We start from the raw sequence: 24736 nt of genomic DNA, 5'->3' as shown, positions 1-24736 counted from the left end.
AATGGTCTTTTTTTTCGGCTAAAAACATCTGACTATACATGGTCGTTTTTTTCGGCTAAAAATTTTGTCCAAAAACGCCTTACTATACGTGGTCGTTTTTTTCGGCTAAAAACCCCAGAGCTAGACCAGACCAATTTTGCTGACTGGGTATCTCTGCATGTGAACGATGTGCAGACAGACTGCAGCTTGTCATTTCGTCTGCCAAGAATAAAGTGCAAGGCTTTGTTTTCTTTAACGTGTGCTTGTCAGTGATTTCATGTTTGGGGGTTAGGCTTTTATTTATTTATTTATTTAAATGAGCATCTAATTTCCATTATTTGTTTGAAAGGAGAGCCACCAGTTAACTTTTACTTGGACAGAGATTCCTGTTTTGTTTTTTGCATGGAAAGTCAGAAGTCGATAAATTGTCATGCACTACGTAATTATTTTCAGAGTGCAACGTGTCGCTTGATACAACGCGTTTAAGAACAGCGTTTTCACACCGTCTGGGAACCAAACCTTCACCACTGTGCAATTTTGATTGATGACAGAATTTTGAAATAAATACACCATACAAACCACAAGGAGCTTGTTCCACAAACAGTCTTTATTCATTCCGTGTGCACATGCGGGTCTGCTAGAATGTGATGCAGGCTATTTTATAATAAAAACCAACGTCACTCGAACACACCTTTTGCTCCAACGACTAACACAATATCGATTCATTTGGGAACTAATGAGGCTGGGACGAAACCCCCCAAAAATCCCATCACAAACACTACTTCATGATCTAATAGACAAATACAACAAGGGGGGAAAATGGTTCTCATATTTTCCAAATACTGCAGGTGATTAATAATAAATACAACTGGAATAATAGAATGTGGTTTTTTTTTCCTTTCACAGACATATGTTTAAGAGGCTGTTGCATTCCTTGGCCTTCCCCAAAACTCCATTACAACGAGTGGAGTTCAAACAGATACGACTCATGCAAATGTCACTGTGTGGTCACAGTGGCCGCCCACTACGACTTCTCGTCACGCTTCTTCTTCTGGAACTTCCTGAACTGCGACTGGATCGCTACGGCCGCCTTCTCAGTCTCTGGGTTCTCCATGTCGATGTCGAAGTCCTCCGGGACGTCCGTCTTGGAAGCGTCTGGAGGGGGCGGAAAGGAAACCGCCAAGTGGTCAAGGATACAAACAGTGGCCGGTGCACATTGAATTGCTTTGTTGAACAAGCAGAATAACACAATGCACACATAAATAGTAAGACTGGTGAGCCAGTTTTCAGTCAGTTGCTAAACTGCGCTCACAAGACCTAACTCTCCTCCCTCATTCGCCGACTCTCACATTAGTCACCAAGCAAAGAGTAACGTTTGGAAGCCACACGCTCGACATCTAAATGGACCGATATCACAGAGAGGAACGTAAGGGTGGCGATTGCAAACGGGTAACAACAACACCTGTGCCTCACATGCACTTTTTGCAAAATAATTTTTATCACGTTGCTTGAGTTATTGATGGAATAATCTGTAAAAAACAAATCACAAAAATAATGAAGCCCAAGAGGAGAAGGAAAATATATTCTTATTATTTATTCAGAGGCATAGTGCAAAAAGGAATGACGCATTATCTGCCTCACACACACACACGCACACATATACATTGAATATATTTCAGTATTACACTATATTTGCTTTAATGCATAAAGACGAATGGATTTATTTTTGAATTTCTTTCAAGTTTAGCTGCCTGGATGCTAATGTGGATGTTTTGGGCAAAGAATAGAATTCAGAAGCAAATTAACGTTAGGATTGCATCATGTTCACATGCAGGCCCAGCCCATCAGTTTGAATTGATCACAACGAAAAAGCCTGCAAATATCAGAATAAATAAGAAAAATACCAAATGCGTAAAATCTTTGCATATTCCCACAAATCGATTGTATATTTGTGCTGTTAAAAAATGCGTTCCATACAAAAGTGTTTGTTTATGCATTGTAGAAAGCCTGTTTTTGTGATTCTAGTTGAAAGTCAGCACGAGAAAACAGACGCCCTCCAAAATCCTTGAAGTGCCGGTGTGGGTGAGAGAGACCTGCAGCAATCAATACACAAAGGGACGTGAAGAACTATATTGATTACCACTGCGGGCTTGGTTGCTAACACCGCATCAACTTTTACTTGGCTTTCAGGCGGATGCACGTGTGTAACCTATGGACTAAAAGTGGCGTGTTGCAAGACTCAAAAACGGGCTGATGCAAAACGATCATTGAGTCCTTCTTGCAGCGACTGCCTCTAAAGTATGAGTTGAATTCAGCACAGCAACAACTGAGTACAGTAAAGCTAATTAAAAAAAAAAAAAAAAGGATGCAGGAATTGGGTCATCATCGCTGAGAGCCCACTGCAATCTATTTATAAAAAGGATAACTTTGATCTCTTAAGGTGAGCTAAGTTGAATCATTCCTGGGCCTATTCAAATCCGGAGAGGAGAAGCGCTTGCTCTCGCAGACTTGCCCATGCAGTAGCGGCACAATCACTGGCATTATGCTGTATACCATGTGACAATCGGTGGCAGAAAACACAAATATTTACTTCCTACAATAGTAATATAGAAGCTATATATCAAACATATAACCAAAACCCCCAGCTTCTGGTGTTCCAATTTTTTTGTCTCATCTTAACGAAACACTTAAAGTACAAATCAGGTGATTTATTTCCTCCCAGTTCTTTATATTTAGCATTTTTGTTTCTGAGTGCCTGCGATTGGCTAGCAACCGGTTCAGGGTGTCCCCCGCCTATTGCCCGAGGACAGCTGGGATAGGCTCCAGCGCTTGAGAGGATAAGCGGATCAGAAAATGGAAAACGTAAATACTTCGCCACTTCCCGTCATGAATCACCCACAGCTTCTAAACTTGTCAATAGGAATAACATTTTTTGTTTTTTGTTTTTGCAGTTGACGCCACGTATCATTACAGTATTTCAAAATTGTGAGCGTGCGCGCGCGTGTGTGTGTGTGTGTGATTATCAGTCTTAATGTACGAGCGGAATAGCAGCAGAATCCAAATCTCTGCTGCAATTTGCAGCACGGTAGATTACAAAAGATATTACCAGTCGATGTCTTTGTTTGCTTTGCTTCTGCTTTGGTGTGTTGACAGAGAGATGAACAGGAAGCATGATGAGTGATTTTCTTTTTTTTTTTTCAGGCTTAAGCAAATCTAATCGTGCATATTCCGATTAGAGGATTTCACGCTGAGGGTCATCACAATTGTGTCTTTACTTTACACCACTGACTGAGTCAGACCGTCACAGCTCAAATTAATTTATGAGAATGCTGCAAATCACGGCCACATACTCCAACCAAGGGTAGGTGACTTCAGAGAAAAATGTGCATCTGTATAAGGCAACAGCAGAACATGGTCTGAAAGGTCCCATCGATGCAACATTTATTTTGCTGAACAAAGTGTCATTTGCAATAAATAACAGTGCTCACAGTAGCCTGCTGATGGATGGCCCAGCTGTCCTGCTCTCACTCGCGCAATCCTAACCTCAGGGGACAACATATTACCAGGAAGTGACAGATGAGCTCTTTTTCAAATTTGTGGACTGTATGTCACTGCCATGTCGACAATGATGTGACACCCTGCTATGGTCAGTTTGTAATCAGATCTGATGGCAAGCCCTCAGGTCCCAGAACGTACGTGTGTGTGTGTGTGTGTGTGTGTGTGTGTGTGTGTGTGTGTGTGTGTGATGGCAGCCGTCCTTCAGCCTGTGTCACTGTCACTCATTGGACGTGCGCCTTTAAAAGCTCATCATGAACACATGAACCATCGTGTCCGGTGGACTTATCCTTGTGTCCCCGTCATTCAATCATTGCCTGACATTCCCTCTCCTTGTTCCTGCAATCGCCCAGTTATTGCCTTAATTTCGAAAAAAAAAATGTGTTTCAGATATGGGTTGTTATTACTGTTATTATCCCTATTTTCACTGATGTGGCTTGTTCGACTTTGGGTTCAGGCCCGATGAAAATGCGAAAATGGAACCAGGCTCTAGAGGGATGCCAGGCCACTCTTAAATAAGCAACAACGCTCCAAGATTGCTCAGGGATGTGCCCGCTCACTCTGACATGATGCAAGCTGCACGAGTGCACAAGCAATACACTTGCTGGCATATGCATTTTTTTTTGTTGTTGTTTGGGGGTTGAGGATGTTTATATTTCATTAAAACTTCTCTTCTACTGTGATTTGTTTGTGAATGCAATAAAATCAAATCCCAAAACAAATGAACCAGAGTGCCGCTTTGTTGTCGACAATGGTTGCCTTTCAGACCGTCTTGAAATCAAGGTTGCAGAGAGTTTTTCAATCACCTGTTTAGTTTCTTGTCACCTGCACCTTTGCGGTAAACAGAAAGTGACAACATCTAAGTGTGCCGAGCGATGCTTCCCAAATGTGCTTTATTATCCGATGCTGCTAAAAGTTTGCTGTGTTGTTTGACCTCAAGAATGAGAATGCAGCTTACCTTGTCCAGAGGTTTTGTTGTTGCCAGCCGCAGGCCCGGCTCCTTGCCTCTGCAGAGAGAAGAGAAATCATTTGGTCAGCACTGTTTTTTTTTTTTTTATCTTGCTGGAAAAAAAATGCCCAAAGATTAAGATGGGTTTAACTAACCCATTAATAGCAAAATTTAACCAAAAGTTTAACCACACTGGTAAAATCGCAGTCCAGGCATTCCGTAGTACAGTATATCCCCCGTTTGCATCACATCGTGCCCTGTTCTCCTTCACATCTGCTACTTGTTAAATAATTCAGGATCAGGTATCCATCTCTCTCAAGTGATGTCCCACAGCATGCGTTTACAAATGCCGTGATAGGTCAGCTATCTTCCCGGCCGCAGCTCATAAACAAATTTAGCCTGCAACCCACACACGTTTCAACAAAATTACAGTCGTCATGACAAATTCACCGCGACTGACCCAACGAGGCAGCCGATGGTGTTATTTGTCAATGAATGCAAGCTCGGTCAAGTGGAGGAAAACTTCATCAATCAGCGTGCATGAGGAGCCTCTGAATCAATTCATTGAACACATTATCACATCATTATCTTTATCCTAATTTTCGAATCACCCTCTTTGGCTGCAGCACAGCTTTGGGGAGGTTGGGGTCACACACAGACACAAATAATTGAGTTGGAAGGAGGTGTCCAAGTGGCCACTGTGACCTCCGTGACCAATTTTACATCATCATGCAAGTCTGATTGCAGTTCCGTATAAAGGTACTTTGCGCTTTTTGATCTTCTGCATGGATTGCACCCACTTTGGCAACATCAAAGACTGGGTGCCTCTCGTGCACCGAATTCAAAGATTAGGTTAGCGACTACGAGTGGCCCGTTTTGAATTTCGGCATTAGCCGAAATCCCACAAGAAAGAAAATTCCACCAAGGCATGCATTTCTAATTGCCTATAGCTGTCCTTATTTTCAGTTAACTCAATGTATTTTCACACTTTGATGAAATGTTACCGAAAGCTTTTACGCATGGGGACAGTTTGACTGCGGAACAGATTCTACTGCAAAAAATGAAGGTGCAGTCTAAGCAAGACCATATTGTCATTTGGTTTATGTGGGAAAATCGCATGGTGATGCGTTTGACGTATCAGATATACAAGAAACGCCACTTGATGCATCTTCTTCTTCTTCCTCTTTTCAATAACAAAAACGGAGATGATTTTCTCATCATACGTCATACGAGGTTCCGAACTAGGAACACACCGAAGGTTGTGAAGGGTAACCAAACAGTTCGGAAATGATTCCGTTTTAGCGCAATGAATGCATTTGCACCCTTGGTGACTCTGCAACCATTGTCATTGTAATTTGCCTCTTCGTTTTAAGGTTTCCTATTTGCTCACGTCAAGGCTTTAATAGCCAAGGAATCCAGAAGGCATCCTAACATTTGTCCTCTTTTCTCAGTTTGTCGCCCGACATTACTAATTCAACGCGTTCAATGCATTTCAAACAGTGTGTGCTGCATTTCGATGCCAGGGAGAGGGTGGGGGGGGGGGGGGGGGGGGGGGTGAGCTTCGCAGCAGCCTCTTTTTTTTTTTTTTTGGGTGGATGCACACCAATACCCTTTTTAATTTGATTTGAGTTTTGTCCGTTTCTTTCTTGTTGTTGTTTATATTTATCTGTCAACCATCATTCTTACCACCTTACCATTGGGAGTGTATACGAAACCTAATTTTAATTCATGTTCTGGAAAAATATGGGTTATGGGTGTGGGGAATTGCTGTATTGTTCTTACTTCAACAGTTGACATGTAGACTAGCGAAAGAATCGACATGGTTATTATAGAATAAAATAATGTTTCGTTTCATGTGGAAGAATGAGCAGCCTCAATGTATTCTAATTAGGTTATTTAGTGTTGTTGTTAGGGCTTCATGTCTTGCACACTCTGGTGAAGACAGAGGTGGCTAAGTGACGGCCACCTGGTGGTGTGTTGGCTTTGAGAGTGGGGAAGGATGCTGGTTCTGACCTGGCCGACTACAAGGTATTGAAAGAGTTTGCTCGCAACATCTGACAGGGTCCCCTGTTAGAAGGAATTTCAACTCCCACCTCCGATATAATTTTGACAATGTTGTGGGGCAGGTCACATTGAATTTGAGTGGGCCATGTTCGGTGACTCCATTGTTGTGCCAGCTGACCAGAGCTGCTGCCATTTTTTTGTAGGCGTAAAATCAGGATTAAAGAGGATTTGATGAGCTGAACCACTGTACTATCTGTTTTCAGTCGTCTTCTTTTGCCCAATTTACACAGTCAAACTAAATAGTGCATTGCCATCTACTGGTTGACAGTGCAATTACAGATAAACATTGTTGGCTCATCCAGGGGCAGGTTTATTATGAGGAACCGATTGACAAACAAAAGTGGCTGACCGTTTGAGGACTGCGTTTAAACAACCAATTCCTTTGCTAATTTGTATTTATTGATGCATGTGGAGATTGTGGCCGGGTTAACATGTTGCAGCTAGGTTTGACCAAAAGCTATAACTCCAGGTCATTTAGCCTACGGGACATATTTCACGCATCGAGGTGTTGAGGAACTGCCACGCTTATCAAGGCGGCAGGGAGGAAGAAGCGTTCTGCCTCCCCAGCGTTCTGCCTCCCCAGCTCTGGGACTGAGCCAAGTGTAAATTGCCATAACAGCGACTTGACGAGCAAGATTACCGAGCTGAGAAATGCTCGAAACACACACACACGGAGAAACACAGCGGCCAACAAATCAGCTCACCTGTCAGAAGAATGTGCGCACGCACACACACACACACAATGAGAAGAACAAATCGGTATGTGGATGGGAAACCAATCAAGTGGAGGAAAAACCCATAATTACACTGATGAGGGTGATGGAGAGCAGTGATATTCAACTTGAACCTCTCGTTTATCATGAACGGCCTCAGAGGGACGAAAGGTGCATTGAGGTAACACGCACACGCACGCGTGTATCCAGCATGCGACTGTAGCATAAAATGCAGCCTGCATGACAACTTGTGCCTCTGGGCTCTCAATCTAAGGGAAAATATGAAACCACACAAATAGAGGAAATAAATGGCCGCACCCACACAAAGCATGAGTCAAGCTGAATTTGAAAGAAAAGAAGCGCTCTGCATATACTGTACTGCAAGCATGTTGCACATCTGCGAATATGTGAACAGATCTTATCTGACGTTCATCGGATGATGGCAACAACATCCGCCTCCTTTTCCCCCCACCCCCAATTTTCCTTTCTCTGTTCCTTTCTTGCTGGATGGAAGCTGCCATCTGCAAATGACCTTAATTGTTCGTTAGTTTGTATGTTTTGTTAAGGGCAATGAAGAACAACAGATTTCACGTTTTCAGCGCAGTTCTTTTGGAATGCACATCAAGGGGAATATGCACTCATGTCCACTGACCAGTCCAACTGACTCGATATTTTCCTTAACATGTCCATGTGGGTGGATGGCATTTATCTTTTGAAATTATTATAAAGTATTTATTGTCATTAAGATTCTTATTAATGAACCCCCAAATCTTTTTTTTTTTACAAATAAACATAATTTGTAAAAAAAAAAGAAAAAAAGAAAATCCAACATACAATTTAATTATATAATCCTGTTCAATTTAAACTAAGAGTCTGCACTCCAGCCATTTTGATTGTTGTATTTTGAATTCATTGTGCCGGTATACAAAGGCAACGTTTTTAAACTGTCATTTATTAACTGCATATTTGAAAAGAATGATGATAAATACATATGCAAAAAAAAAAAATCATAATAAGTCCTTGGTTTCATAGCAACATAGTGAATGAATGTTGGTGGGCTTCAAAAAGTCTTGTTTCCATGACAGTGACATATTGCACCATTCGCTATGATGTGTGGCCCACCCAGCTCTAAAAGAGGATGGCCAGAGTATGGTGGGTGCACGAAAAGTCGTCGTGTTAAAACTCCCAGCGCTCTCCTGCTGCCTCTTCATCTACTCAGAAGCAACCTGACATCCTCACCGCAGCGGGAGTGATTCTATGTGCACCCCTTCGCTGCAAACACTTTGTGCGTGTAAAACCTTCAACCCACATTTACCCGCGTGAGCTACATTGGCTGTTACATAAAGCATATTGCCGTGAAGTCCACAGGGTATCGTGAAACATTGCTAAATCAGTGCTGGATCAATAAGTCGGCACTGCTTTTTTTTTTTCTCAACATCCTCCACTATTTGTTAAACTCAAGAAGAGAAAATAGTGTAGGTGAGTCCATTTTTGTTGTAATGCTGCAAGGAGGCGGAAGATGCATAGGTGTGAATTTCCCCTTTGATCTTTATTCTCTGAATCGACATTCCGTGGTAACAAATGAGGTTTGGAAGGGGACAGAGAAATGGACTGAATTAAATGGCAGTCTGAATGCCCCGTGGCACCGTGTTGCCTCTTACAGGTCAATCTTGGTACAGTGACAGGTATCTCGTTCGGGGGAGCGGGGGGATTCGCAATTGTCAGCATAGATACATGTCTCGTTATGAGCGCCATGTGCTGTACTGGTCATCTAAAGTCCACCGCACCCTGTTAAAGCAGAAAGATCACAAAACTTTCTTCCCGCGAACAATGTGCAGCGGCCTCTCACATTTCAAAAATTGGTTAAGATGTGAACATTGAGTATGTATGTAGCCCCGCTTGACCAAGTAAGCCAAGCTGATTGTCGTGCAACAATGGAGACTGATCAAAGTGCCAGAGCCGAGTCACACAAACTTACCCCAAAAAAAAAAAACTATATTTATACTGTATATATATTTTTTTAACTTTGAAGACAGCTAATACTAGCTGGAAAACACATTTTAATTCACAGCAATTCCCGCAGAGAAGAGAGAGAGAGAGAGAGAGAGAGAGAAGCAGAGAAAACGCCTTACATCGTCTTGTGAAATTCTTTTTTTTTTTCAAACTCCCCGTCTGTTGCACAACTTAATGAACCTTGAAATTGACGAGATTACATTTTATGGTGTTTCTTTCATTAGTGCAAGCGTCTGGCGTTTACTTTCCACTATTTGGGATTGTGGTAATGTTGGGACCTAACAAAGCAGAAGGCAAGTGAGAGATGAAGTTCGCCATGGTCAGGAATCAGGATGGCTTCAGGTTCAATCAGCCAGTCAATTTACAGAAGCCAGTTTCTGCGATTCTCACAGTCACACTTTTAATCATGAGGCCATTCACTGCGGGGGGGTTTTTGTTGTTTTTTTTAAGGGGCAATAAAACCAATCGCTGGAAAAGCGCGACACATGCTTGTTTGTCGTGATTAAAGAAATGGGTCGACCTTTCGGGTGAAAAAAAAAGTTAGAAGTGGAAACACCAGTCAATAGTTCAGCCTAAATACTGTAGAATTAAATATACTTTTGGCATTAAAAATCTGTTGTCTGTCTCTTATCTGAATGTTTACATCATCTGAAACAAAGTTGTTACTGGTGTAACCTGTTTTTTGACTATTTTGTGTGGATTTTTACAGTACGGGTCAAAATGACCCACAACAGAATCAATGTGATTTTTTTTTCAACATAATATGAGGGTGAAACATTGTGTTTGCTGTCCTCATTTTGTATGACATCACTCGTTGCTCTTTGGCCTTCGAAATAGCATTTGGGCAGATGACATGAACTGTAGTGTCATTAGTTGGAGTTAAGTAAGAAAAAAAGCCTTTTAATTTTGTCAGGGGTGCGGTTCAACCGCAGACTTGTCGATGGTCTGCGGCCGGAGGCGGTAACTTGTCGGTACCATACTTTACCAGGTTAGCCTCTGAAAACTCAAAACTGCGGAAGTTATCGAAATATGACGATTCTGTCAAATCCCTAAAAATGCTGCTCTTTGAAACTGCGCACCCAATTTAGATTTTTGCTGCATTTCTCAACATTTCCAACAACTCTTGAAAAACGAGCGACATAAAAGGTACATTTTCTGACTCAACACTTTCATCAGGCAACCCCCAGTCCACTCCATCCTCAGCAACTTAAATCCCCTCATATTTGACTGATTGAGGGAAGATCTGCCGTTGTCGCGCGATCTGGCGAAATGTAAAGTTGGCGCCCTTTTCAACAGCCACCAATTTGACCACTTTTCTCTCTTGCTCCATTGACGTCTTTTCTTTCAACGGCACAAAAAACACGATGATGGCAAGCGCTACATGACCGTTCATTGTTGCCACGGCAAAACCTGAGGTGGCCGTGCACCGACAATGCCGGAATTGCTGCTTTGATGTCCAAAATTGTACAGTAGAAACACGGAATGCGCATGTTGTTGCGGTTCTGCCAAAAAGATTACGTTCTTACAGGGTCCACACTCATTTCTCACATAGTCACTTCCTGTTTGTAAGATGAGAGAATTAAAGAATCAATAGGAAGTGGAAGCTTCTTAGTTGCTTAATCTGCAAAATCTGATTCATAAGGAACGCTGGCATCAAGCGATGAGAGATGTTTTGGCTTTTAACGACTCCATCTGGATGAGCGATGTTGACCCTTTGGAGAGGCTCGCCTGTTGGCGGTTGAACCCGACTACTTGCTGCCATCTCGTTCCAGGGCGGACATCAGCTGTAAGAAGATCCACGTGACATCATGCGATGTAACAATGCGACCCAGATAACGCTCCCGTCTGTTTTTGTGGGTCAAGCGGCAGGAGAGCCCAAGGAATGAACTGCAAGGAGCAAGGTGTTCAAATTAAGAGACTAATTATGAGCAGCGATGATGAATCTGCCCTCTGCCTGTCCTTCCACACCAAAGCGGATCACACATGGCGGAGAACCCCACCGAAAAGCTGCTAGTCAATCAGGAATTGGCCAGAAATAACACATGATTGATATTGTTTATTTTCCGAAAGTAGATTGTGGATGGGGAAACATTTTAATTGGACTTCATTTCAACAGTGTGAATTGGCAGCTTCCCAAACACATCCAATCGCTAAAAAAAAAAAACAGGAGTAGACCTTAATCATTCATGTTCAAGTCTTCTAAACACTTTTTTTTTTTTCAAACGAGGCCGTGAGGCTGTGTCACAAGACCAATTCCTCAAAAGCCGCAAAGAAGTACAACTGTCAAGTCATGTGGAGGTCAAGCTTGGCCCAAACAGATGAGAGGGCCTCAAGACAAGGGATGCTTTGAACAGAAGAACAACAATGACAGCAAATTTCTGCTGGACATGGGAATCTCGCAGAATTTATGAAGGAACGTGACATGTTCCAACAGATTCTGACAAGATTTTCTTTTTAGCCTGCCAAGTTCCAGTAGTAATTCCAGTGTATTGGATTCAGTGTCTATTAACGACCACAAAGTAAAATCATCGATGGGTCAATCAATACTCGAATTTTGCTACTGGTAAAATGCCTTCTTATTTCCATTTCCACTTTAATGATTGTTATTGTCTCGGAATATCAGCATTGCTGTGAGGGTTGACACCTCTCTCCCTCAGATAAAAACACATTTTGACACTTGCCGGCGACTGAAAATGATATTACATGTACTCAGGGCTCAAGTCACGACCAATCGCGGCTCAGCTTTCAAACATCTATTTTTTTTTCATTGTGTACACTCAAAGACAACACATAAGAAACAATGTTGCCTTTTCAACAAAGCCAAAGTATTATTACATCATCACAGCAGCAGCCACATTGCATTTTGGCCACAAAAAAATCCCCCTAAAAAAATCTTTCTCCGGCTTACACCATGAAATCTTTTTTTTTTTTCTGTGCCAGCATCTGTGCATTAAATTTACTCTTATGTAACCAAGAGTTAAGAAGGGAAAGGTTATTCGACATCATCTTCAAATTTACTGGGGCAGAGTTGGTGATGACTGAAGGCATGCAAATCTTTCCACTGGCTCTCACGTTCAAACCCTGTTCGGGTCAAACCTGTTTCTACAACCTCCCTACTTATTAGCTTGCCCCGCAGTCCCCCGCAGTCTCTGAAGTGCTATTTTCAGCCTCCAATCTCTGGGGTGTGATGCTGTAATGATTTTGTACTGGGCAAATTTGCAGCATGCAGCAGGAATGTCGCTTTGCGAACTCGCCCTCTTGCAGCATCCTCAACTTGTAAGGTACATGAAGGAAACATGATGAGCTTGCCGAAATGTGTGATTTGCATGAGAGTCTTGCGCACAGTGAGCAAAGAAGAGATTTTTCAACCAACACGGATTAAATACTAGTGTTCAGCTAGATTCTGTAATCATTGTGCTCTTTTCATTGCCGATTTGGCACGACAATTTATGTTTGCATGCATGCTGCTCGCCGACGATACAGATTCATTTATCAGCAGGGAAAGAACTCCCAATGCACCGCTCTGCAAGTGAGTTTGTCATTGTCGCTCATATCATTTTTGCTGATGGCGTGATTGATAATTAGACTCTGATTAGATTCTCACTGACGATAAACATCGATGAGGTAACGCAAACTGTTTCATCATGGGAAAATGGGACGAACAACCATCCGCACTCACACTCACACGTAGGACCAATTTAGTGCATTCCGTTAACCTGCCATGCATGTTTTTGGAATATGGGAGGAAACTGGAGTGCCCGGAGAAAACCCACGTAGGCACGGGGAGAACATGCAAATTCCACACAGGGAGGCCAGAGCCGGAATCAAACCCTGGCCTCACAGAGGTGCAACGGGCTAACCAGTCGACCACCGGAACGCCACACGTATAAATGTAAAAATGTTAAACAGTCCAAAAAATAATAATAATAATCACCTTATGTTGTGTTCTTGGCCTACAAGTTAATAAAGAAACAAAGAGCACTCAATAAACAGTATTTTCTCTATCCAATAAACAGCATGCCCAGACCGCCAACCTCGCTAAACAAGATTGGCGGGCTCAAATAAAATGGAGTCCGCACATTTGATTCATGTATTGGAGACCATGAATGCCACCAGTCCAGCAGAGCAGGCACACAAGTGAATAGGCACAAAAACAAGTTGAGTGCTTTTTAAAAAGTCAACCAGTCTTTCAGGGAGGGATTCATCTGCGTTTTCGGTGGCAAATGAAAAAGCAAACGACTATGTGGGAGATTGCCACACAACAGAATGACACAATCCACAGAAATCCCCTAATCCTGCAGAACACGGTCGAAAGCTGCTTAACATCTGAACATAGTGACACACCAGTTCCTCTTGGGGCTTTGATGATCGGCAGAGACGACGGCACGCTTATCTTGTGGCCTCCGCGGGGACATAAATGTAAATTCTCACCCTCGCATAGATTGGGAGGATTAAACTCTTCATGGCGCTGATGGTGAAAAGGCACTAATGTCACTTTATTAATGGGATGGAGAGCAAGTGCTTGAACCCAGAGATGAGTAGAGGACCAAACAAGAGAGGACAACAATGGGATGACTAATGCACTAAATATGCAGTGCAGGATAATGAACCAAACCCACCTGCGTTGTTTCACCCGGGTTGTTTCACCCCTGCATCATGGTTAATAAAACTCTAACTGAAACAAACTTTTTATTTGTGTCTCATAAGGATGTGCTTTTGCCTCATTTGTGCCAAGTATCAATGTCATGACCTGCTATTTACATCCATCCATCCATCCATTTTCAAGGTGCTGGACCCTATCCCAGCTGTCTTCGGCAGTAGGCGCGGGACACCCTGAACTGGTTGTCAGCCAATCGCAGGGCACACACAGACGAACAACCATGCGCGCTCACACTCAGACCTAGGGACAATTTGGAGTGTTCAATCAGCCTGCCATGCATGTTTTTGGAATGTGGGAGGAAACCGGAGTACCCTGAGAAAACCCACGCAGGCACGAGGAGAACATGCAAACTCTACATGGGAAGGCCGGGGCCGGGATCGAACCCACGACCTCTGCACTGCGAGGTCGGCGCGCTAATCACTGGAGCACCGGGCCACCCCCTCCTATTTACATGCTGTAATAAATATTTCAGTCCAATCACTTGGAGAAGTCCCAGCCCTTGCTTCAAGTAACAGAGATAATTGTTCTGTCAAATGTACTGTTCCTGCCTCTATATTGAAGTTAGGCCAGAAAAAAAAAAAACATAAGGCCGATTCCGCATAATCGGAAAGCTCAACATTAACCCTAAAAAGTCTCCACTTAGTTCGGACGAAGTGTATGCAAATTTGCATCATCATTGTGTCTCTTTCCAAATACATATCCAGCACCGGCATACTCACCAGACAATCAGTCGCAATTCAATACCGGCTCGTCCCTGACCTGGTGGATGTGAGACGTAGGGGTCGGGGCCTGCAGTACCTGGTGGACTGGGAGGGTTATGGTCCTGAGACTCTTTCCTGGGTACCCTGGTCTTTTATTTTGGACCCCGATTTGATTACTGCCTTTCATCGGGCACACCGGGACAAACCGGGAGGGTCGGCTGGAGGCTCCCGTTGAAGAGGGATGGGGAGTAATGTTACAATCCATGGGGTCTGTCCTCAGAGTTCCACTGTTCCACTTCTGTTCTGTTTTTGGGTGCCTTTCCCTTAATTGCGTGTGGGCTGGGCATCTCTTCAATCATTGCACCTGTCTCACCTTCACACCTGCCAGTCTTCACCTCATCAGCCACACTCTCCTCTGCAGCATAAAAGGGCAGTTGGAAGCTCCACCCATTGCCAGTTCACCAGCTACCTTCCCCGCCATACTGGCCCACTGCCCAGGTGTCGCACCCTCCAGTACACCTTGAATTGGTTTCTCTTCCTGCCTTTAGTTCTTGCCTCCTTGACCTGGCCCTCAGCTCTGACAATACACCAGTACTGAGTTCATCGTGTGTACCCGTGTGGGTCCGATGCTTGTCTTAAGATAAGCTTAACCTTTCATATCACGTTGCATATCACTTTGGTGAGATACTGTATCCAAGGTAACCAGAATTTTTTTAAAAGCTTTATTCGATGAATACCACTCACGGTTTCAAATAAAGGTGACTTACGCTTTTTGAAGTTGAACTTTTGACACTGCTCGTGTAATGGCTGCGTAGCCAAGTTCAGTATAGCGTTTAGCATAACGTTGAACGTATTGATTGTTCACCACTCACGATTTGTGGTGACACTCATGAGACCCTGATGGTTGAAACTGCAGACAATCTTTTGATGTGGCATTTTCATTGCAGTGTTATGTCACTATAACACACTGTTAATTAATCGATGAAATTGTATTTCGAGTGACATATTTTAGAGTGGAAGCCCTTGATGAGTGCTACAGTTTTACCATGATGTCTAGTAGCAGTGTCAGTAGCTTAACCTCTTGTCTGTGCAAAGGGCGAAAAGGGATTAAAACATCCCAGTCAGCCATTTGCCACTATCTAGAAGAACTGACATTTTATCTGTTGTCAGCTCGTTTATTTCTCTTTGACATGCACACGCTGACAGAAGCTTTAGGGACTTGTTCTGCGGGACTTTTAATCTTTTTTGATGTTGTTGACTTGCTTGTCGGATGGAAGAGGGAGAGGCGGTGGGAGTCAGAGAGCGGAGAATAATTAAAAAGTAAAGATGGAATGCACCTTAGGGGGTATTGCGCAGCTACATTCCTGAACGCTATATTTGGCACAATAACAAAATCTTATACTCATCATGGAAGTTTTTCAGATACACATTTTCAGGGGGGATTCAATTAACAATATTATGTTAATTACTGCGTCATGATTTGGTCTGTTTCTATTCGTTTGCTTACCGAATTTAGTGATATGGGTGAGACAAAATACTGAAGTCAACTCTGAGCATGATGCAGCAGAGGAGACTGAGGTAAGTTCAACAAAGGGGCAAGTTGGGCCACCCCTTGTTGCTCGGGAACCATTTAAAAATTGATCATGTGACAAAATGTTGAAGGAGAGGACTTCATTTTGTGGAACCTGAGAAGGTCAGAGCCACATGACAGAAGATGTTTACGTCTAATTCCGGAGGGTAAGAAACCGCAAGGTAATTACGTTGTCATTGTCTGATACGTCACAAGTCTTTCATTTATTTATTAATTAACCGAAATATCTACTGTAACCGGGCGGAGTGCTACTGTCACAGTGCAGAGGTCGTGGGTTCGATCCCGGCCCCGGCCTTCCTGTGTGGACTTTGCATGTTCTCCCCGGGCCTGCGTGGGTTTTCTTCGGGTACTCTGGTTTCCTCCAACATTCGAAAAACATGCACGGCAGCCTGATTGAACACTCTAAATTGTCCTGAGATGTGAGTGTCAGCGTGAATGGTTGTTCGTCTCTGTGTGCCCTGAAATTGGCTGGCAACCGGTTAAGGGTGTGCCCCGCCTACTGCCCGAAGACAGCTGGGATAGGTTCCCGCATCCCCCCGCGACCCTTGTGAGGATAAAGTGGATCGGAAAATGGATGGATAGATGGATGGATGGATGGATGGATCTCCTGTAACTCAGCACCTAATTTACCTGGCAACAGTGGAATAATGTGAGTGCCAGCACATATTTTTTTTTCTCCATTTTAACCACTGGGTGGAATCTATCAATTATTCTTGCAATTCCAAAACAAAGTGCTCTGGGATAGGCGCTAGTTGCCCTTGGCCCTCATGAGGACATGAGGTATATGGAATGTAGTGTACCTAATGTCGTTACTTGTGAGTGTATGAAAGAGAGTGGCCTGGGACAGAGAGGCTGGTGGTGACTCATTCGTCTGCGAGTTACTTCTTCTTCATTCTGGTCATGTTTGGAGACTCCACATATTTCAGACATTCGGCTTCACTCTGCTCTTCACTGCTGTGACTAACATAATCATCTCATTCTCACCTCATCTGGCTTCCATTCACACTACAACCACTGTAATGTAACACTTTGATTCATCAACAGGAAATGGCAGCGTCTCTTTGCTTTGTATATTAACGACAAATCAAATTTTGCTGCGGGTGAAAGGGATTCAATTATTCAAACAGCTCTAGTGTGTGTGTACACCCAGTATGCATCTTTTATTAAGCCATCCGGCGAACAATTTGTTACGAACTGCGTGCGGTGAAGCCTGCTGATGTCTACATTTGCCATATGAGGTCATGACAGACATACATTCGAATGGAATCATGCACCGAAAGTCTAATCTATTATTATTCTGAAGCTTGCTATTGGTGTTCGCACACTTTTCACCTGAACCTGAGGTTAAAATACTCCCAAAAGACATTGCTAAAAAAAGCATTTTACTGAAACAAGCTTTTCTTCCCTGTATTCCTTCCGTCCAAACCCCCAGAATATTTTCTTGCAATGTTAGACAAGAATCACAGTTCCGCCTCTTTTTTGCAGTAGCTAGCAGGCATTTGGCTCTTTGGCTGAAATGAGGGATAACATACCAAAAGCAAGGTCGTGTTGACATGCTGAGCACTATTTCCATAGACATACAAACTGGCGCATCTTGATTTTCGTGCTGGGGCAAGTCTAGTTTACTGTGTTTTGAGATTTGGCAGGTTGCGCTACACCTCGCTGGATGTTTCGGCGGTCCGAGGGTGCTTTTTATTTACACGCCCCCGGCACACTTGCCAATTTGGTGACAGAAAGTAGACTACACTTTAGATCAGGTGAAACTAAAATTTGAATTTACCTGCTTATTAAAGTACGACCAATATAATTAGGATTTCAGTATCAAGTTGTCTGATTGGCACTAAAAAGTATATGTTGTCGTTATTTTGTTACACTGCAATTTTTGAACTGCAATACTGAGGGTTTTCGAAAAGAAACGTGCATTTTCTCAACTATTGGAACTATCTACTGGTTTCACTTTACATCAATAATACTACATAATAATAATATGGTTTCTAATGGTATGCAAGGATTGCCTGTTTTTGTCCATTTCTGATGTTTGTATTGGTACCACATGAACATTGTCAATCGAAACTGAGGACCTTTATCTTTGTAATAGTTTATTTGCTGTAGCTCTTGTATTGAAACCCATGAAATTGAACAGATGCAGCCGATGTATTGTAAGTTTACCCACAGGGGCATTGTTCAGTGAAAGCATCCATATTCGTTTACACACAATACGCCTATTCCCTCAACTGGAGCTCCCATTACAAAAATATTTCATGATGATGATGATGACAGTTATGCTTTGTGCAACAAGAGACACTCATATCCCTTGATGCATTCACAGTCAACATTTTCACACAACACTCGAATGCGCAGCACAAGATGCACACAATTGTCCATTGAAATGAATTTAAATACATTGCATTTGGTGTCATATTGAATGTGGGCATGTCCTTGGCATGAACACATTCATCAATTCCTGCTGAATGGTGCCATTGAGTCCAAGAATCTATTCATTGGTTTTATTTCAACATTGTCATGTTGGTGTCCGGTGGACATCTTACGCCATCTTGGGACATTGTATTACAAATTAAATTTTAAAAAATAAGTTTAAAAAAAAAGACAGCATCATTTGTGTTTAAGTCACATTGATGTCCAGGAACTTGAAAAAAAAAGACTAACTAGTGCATCTTTGTTATCAGATTCATTCTTCTAATAAAATGTAAACATTGTCATTTGGTTCGAATTCACGCAAATCTACACTTTATAACCAAACATACTACAATTATTCAACGAGCAAATAGTTGCTAAATTTTGCGAGATACCATCCAGAGCTCCCCATATTGTATCCCTTTTTTTTTCCGTGTCCACCTGCCAACTCTGTTGGCAATATGATCGCTCCAACATGGATCGGGGAAAAAAGAAGCAGCCAAGGTGTGCGTAAATCCATGACTGTCACCCCGAGGGAGCACACACCCTATTTCATGATCCAGATGTGAATAAAGCAGCATTTAAAGTGACATCACATGACCGTTTAAGAGAAATGCGTCGATGCGCTAATGATGCCCCCCCCCCCCGTGCGCGTGACCGCGACCACTGTGCGTAGTAACCGACAAAAACGCGTCAGATGGTCTTACCTCGCTCATGTTGCACCTTTAAGTTGAGGTTGGTTCTTTAGACGGGCTTGGTTTCGTAGAGTGGCTCGCCGCGCGCTCAGAAGCTTTTATAAAGTCCTCAAGCCGACTCCTCCATGTCATCACGTCACGGATAAACCAATAGCAGCGCCGTGGGCGAGCGGGTCTCCCCCCTCCAAGTCACCACCCAACTCCCCTTCAACTCTTCATCGCGGTGGAAGCCCCCCTGCCGCGGTGATTAGCCTAAGGGGGAGGCACATAATCATGAATCACTTAGAAATATTTCAGGATTAACACGTTCACGCCCAAAGCTCGCGTTTGGAGCAACAGCTCATTTGTCGTCCCTTTGCAACCGTCACTGAAGTCCCGTTATTAAGATCCACATTTCTCTTTCAAGTTAATGGGATCCGACGCACGGCAAGCTGTATCAATTATGATGCTCTTAAAAAGAAAAAAGACAGATGTTTAGTTTTTGTTGCGGGGTATCATCTGCTGGCCGAGACACTTTGTTCGAAGCACTTAAAATTTTCAAAATTCTAATATTGATTTCAACCGTGAGTAATGAGATTGTTTCTTTAACCAATCAGTAGGGCTGTGCATCTCTCCAAAGATGATTTCATATGATTTTCAGTACATTCACTTGGATTACGATGAATTTAGATTTGTTTTACATCCATCAAAAAAGAGAAATCTATTTGTATCTCACTACATGGGGTGCAATACGTTTCAAGCATGTTTCAGGGAGGCGAACGGTGAAATATTTCAAAACTGGCAGCATTGGGAAGCAAGTGATGTAGACAGTACCACAGGAGACGGTGAACGTCGCCATGAGGCAGGTCTCAGCATGGGATTGCAGAGTGTGCCGAGTGGATCACGGGAAGACACAAGAGTGGGCACGTTTAGGGAAAAGCACAAAAGCTTTTCTCTCTACTCTACCTGGTAACTGCCTGATTAAAATAGCGACGTGAAGAAAACACACGGTGATATACACTGCAGAGGGAGGAAACGCAGCTCTGGGTCTGTAACGTGATGGAAAATGTACCATGCTTCTGATTTTTGTGAACAGGAATTGTTTCACTGAAATCTCCTCAATGGTAAACAAAGACTTCCAACTTAACAATGTCTCTTTTCTTTGACGTTCCTGTACAAAATGGGTTAAAAAAATAATTTAATCACCAGGCGTCATTTTGGGGCTTTTATGAACAAACAACAAGGGGAGCAGGAGAATATGCTGTTCTTCAGTCCAAATTCTCCCATCGAGCAACGATCCAAAATGTTACACAAAAGGTTTTTGCCAAGTTACTGTCGCTTGTGTGCATTGATTTTGACGATGAGGTTTTTGGGGGTGATTTTAACAGTCATGTCGACAATCTGAAAGATGGAAATGCTCAAGAACTCTGAAACTTTATTTAAAACATCAGCTCATCCTAATTTGAACAAGGTGGAGCTGAGGTAATCCGAAAGCATGATATTGATGATCTGTAAGAGATCTGTAAAAGATCTGTACATTATTCACTTGGGCTTTCACACCATCAGCGAGCCTGCCCTCAGCTTCTGTTGATGACCTTTTAAAAGTTTTCTGTTCTCAAGTTTTGACTGCATGTAATGGATTGCCCCAATTAAGAACAAAGTCAGGAAAAAGTCACTATGGAGCAATGCCCCGCTGGTTAAAGCTTACAAACGAGTATGTAGACAAGCAGAGCGCAGGCGGCACAAAAACAAACTTTTCATTATGGCAGATCAAAAGACAGTTTTCAAAAGGGATTGTTTTTGGCCCCAAGAATGAAAGGTCCAAGATCAGCGCTCACCTTAGATTTATGTCATTGAAAACTACAAACCAAGCTCGAAATCTCGGCGTAAGTATTGACTTAAACCTACACTTTAACAACCACTTCAAGCCATTATTATAGACTGCTGCAGCTTACCAAAAATACCTTTCTTGTGATGGCTTAATGCTTTGTTTCACTTTCTGTCATGATTTAAATGTTATGAGTGAAGCAGTTTGAATTGCCTCGTACATGAAATTTACAGAGGCGGTTCTTACGTGTGCCCTATAATTGGCTGGCAACCAGTTCAGGGTGTCCCCCGCCTACTGCCCGAAGACGGCTGGGATAGGCTCCAGCACCCCCCGCTACCCTTGTGAGAATGGAAAAACAATTACTTTTTGAATGGCAAAAATCACAACACACACACACATACACACACGCACACAAAATGGATTCCCATTAACCGCCAAGGGGCCGAGTCTCTCCAACACAACAAAACAGGAGAAGGGTTTTCATCTTTCATCTATATTTTTTTTCATTATAGTTTTCATATATTTCATATATGAAGTCAAGATGGCGCCCGAGTAGGCAGCCGTCAGCAAGTGCTCTCGCGAGCCTTGCTTTTTTTGTTGTTTTTGTGTTTGTTTTGTCACTTTGTGTTTGTTGTTACGTCGTGTGGACCTGATGTGGACTTTTTTCAGCATTTTTTGGCCACGACATTCATCAAGGAGGAGAATCTGTGCTTGGTGGTTGCGCCTTCTCGGCAGCATGGGTATATACCGGCACTGTTTTTGACTGGAGGAATGTCGGCGCCAGTTGACTGTCGTTGCTGGACAGTCCCGGGGCGCTTGTGTCTTGCGCCTGTAATGGGCAGCATTTTTCACAGCCCCGCTTTGTTCAGCGGAGAGATCGGTGCTGTTGAACGGTCTGCGGCTGGATGGATGTAAGTCTTGAGGAGCCGACGATGAGAAGAAAGGAGCGTTAGCGCGGAGCGCCGATGCGGATTTGGAGCTGGGAGTCGCGGCTTGGAGTTTGAAGCGGATTACGTGGGACAGGAGAAGTGAACGAATCTCTTTTCGTCAATGGACGCTACAGCTTCGTGTTTGCTTTCAAAACCTAGCTTGTAGCAGACGTGTGCACATTTTCACCATGACGTCTCTGATCCACTGGAGAAAGGACACTTTGATCCTCTCCTCAATAATCTAGAACTGCTTCAGACAACAAAGTGTATGCAGAAAATTGGTGAAGATTGCACGACTGTCTGTGACTGAGTCCTATGTGTTGTGTTGTGTTATTTTTGTTATTTTGACTTCAAAATGGCGTCGCGAGAGTGGCTGCCTTTCCAGCAGCTCCTATATTTCGTTGTTCTACTTCTTGCTTTCATAACTTTGCTGCTGTGAATTGGGAATTTCTCCATTGCGAGACTAATAAAGGTTTTCTTATCTTATCTTATCTTATCACATGACTAAAGAATCCCAACGGTTTACTTAACGGATTATAATATACGATGCCGGCGCCCCCTTTGTTGTTTTTACAACATGAATGTCGTACGATCAAAATGCATGGATAAGAGTGGGTAGTGCATCACATTATTTTCGCCCACAATTCCTCTCAGATGTGTTGTACTAATGCTGGATAGGTCTTGTATGCGAGACAGTCAACACGCGCTTTAATCATTGAAGTGATTGAAGAGTCGGGGCGTCGAGTTTCCACTTGTCTGATCCAAGTCCCACAGTCAAGCAACGAGCTTCAGAGGAGAGACAGCCTCATTTCCCTTCATATCAGGTAGCTCATTTTGCAAGCCTTGGAGCATTTTATGGCTCAATTGAACATTTCTTGTCTTCACGCGTTTGATTAAAGTACAACCATCCGGCGCTCACCACGGGCCCCTTCCAAATGCAGCTTTTAGAATTCAGTGTCATTTAAAAAGTCTGCTGCTTTGGCTGAAATACTGCAGAAGAAGGAGCTAGATGATATAGGGAAATTCAAATGTTAAGCGCTCCAAGTCAACCGTCAAGGCGTGATCAGATACAATTGCATTCTAGTCAGACCCATTTTCTGGGCTGCTTTTTATTTAGACAATTCTGGAAAAAGTGCTGCACAGTAACACGACAAGGGGCTTTCAGTCGGATTTTGAAATGATGCATAGCACAGTCAGCCCCATTTAGAGTTTTGAATGGTAAACCGCTGGTAAATGACACTGGTGACTATGGGCCCTATTTTGGTTAATTGGCACCGATGCGCTCAGTGGATAAATGAAAAACAAACGTTAAGTCTGTTCAGGGTAATTTGTGCAGGTAAACACGCAGCTGATAGGCAGTCATGACCTGGCGTAAACTTCTGAAGATCAGAAGAACACTTCCATCTCTGGCGGGAGTCACCAGAAGTCTCCGTTATCACCACAAACACTCCCAGAAAAGGTGTGATTTGTACCAGAGAGTGACAAATACATATTAAGTGTTGCAATTCTTCTTGTATCTTGACCCAAGAATGCCAGAGACCTTTTTACTGAGGCGCCAAGCAACTATTTCAAACGGTGAAAATCGTAATTGATCTCCTTTAGACATGGTGGGTGAAGCTAATATAATCATAAAACAAGAAAAACTAAACTCTTGTGGTGTCATGTACTCAAGATATGAGGATTACGGCCACACAAACGATCACCATTTTAACCGCATCTTCCGTGCAGTGGCAGAGAAGTCGAGGCAATTCACGTCATGTCTCTTTTTGCTAGCCAGACCGAGGCTAATTAGCAAGAATGATGCCGGTTAAAGGGAAATGAGGATCCTCTGTCTCGATGCCTCACACCAGATGAATGTCTTTACAGCCAAAGATAGACAGCAATGAATGAAGTGGCGTCAATCAGCCTAATTCGCAGTGAGTGAAATGATTGCTCGTTGACTGAAAAAGGGGAGGTTTGAATTCACTTCATCGTGGCTTTTCTAGGCTCCTGATCAATGCGACTTGTCTTACAGAAGTGCAAAGGAATGATCGAAACTAAATCCATCGTGAACCACTCTCTCTTCTCACTCACCTCAGGACCAAAGTAGGGCGGTGTGTCTGACGTTGAACGTAACATGTCTGGTGACAAAGAAACACGATTCAGTGTACAGGCAAAGTCACATTTTAACAGTCTTACCCGAATGAGTGTAAAAATCAAGATGCTCAAAACCGTGCAGAGAAAGCGTGTGCTCGAGACAGCATGCAATTACGCTTTTCTAACTCTCTTTGTTCCACCAAAAAGTCAAAGGCAAAAGAGTTTGCCATTTACAGAATATTCAGATGTATTTCGCACAAACAGCAGATGGCAGGCACGCAGAGAAGAGAGAACCAGCAACCTGCACAATAAAGAGCAGACATGATGAGTCAGTGCTTGATTAGAGCCCAGCCAGGAGACTTGTGTCACCACCACAAGTTCCAAATCACAAATTAGGGCACTGGATGTACAAATTTTCTCCAAGCAGTTTTGTTTTTGTCTTCTTTTTTTTTTTTTTTTTAAATCAGACAAAGCAAAGGACATCCTGACATTCAGCACAAAAGACTGCAGCAGAGCACAAAAGGGAACATCATTGGTTGATCAAGACACACAAGCAAGGAGACTAATGCATGATTATTCTTTCACTATC

General features: G+C 43.0%; 1 protein-coding gene across 1 annotated transcript; it reads right to left on the bottom strand.

The window, feature by feature from the left end:
- Nucleotides 1-566: 566 nt before the first annotated feature.
- Nucleotides 567-19501, bottom strand: pcp4b (Purkinje cell protein 4b). The gene is made up of 3 exons (XM_086124626.1): nucleotides 19348-19501; nucleotides 4493-4541; nucleotides 567-1134 (listed from the first exon to the last, which is right to left on the bottom strand). Exons 1-3 carry the CDS (start codon nucleotides 19354-19356, stop codon nucleotides 1004-1006), a joined length of 189 nt encoding a protein of 62 aa, XP_085980752.1. The 5' UTR covers nucleotides 19357-19501; the 3' UTR covers nucleotides 567-1003.
- Between the last annotated feature and the right edge of the window lie 5235 nt (nucleotides 19502-24736).

This window comes from Hippocampus guttulatus, chromosome 12 (genome assembly GCF_054856545.1).
Source record: "Hippocampus guttulatus isolate MCC_2025c chromosome 12, RoL_Hgut_1.0, whole genome shotgun sequence".
Lineage (NCBI taxonomy): Eukaryota > Metazoa > Chordata > Actinopteri > Syngnathiformes > Syngnathidae > Hippocampus > Hippocampus guttulatus.
This window is presented reverse-complemented; position numbering and strand designations above follow the sequence as displayed.

Coding starts and splice junctions, on each gene's coding strand:
- pcp4b (XM_086124626.1), bottom strand. Junction 1,135..4,492: donor CAACAAAACCTCTGGACAAG/GTAAGCTGCATT, acceptor CGCCCCCTCCAG/ACGCTTCCAAGACGGACGTC.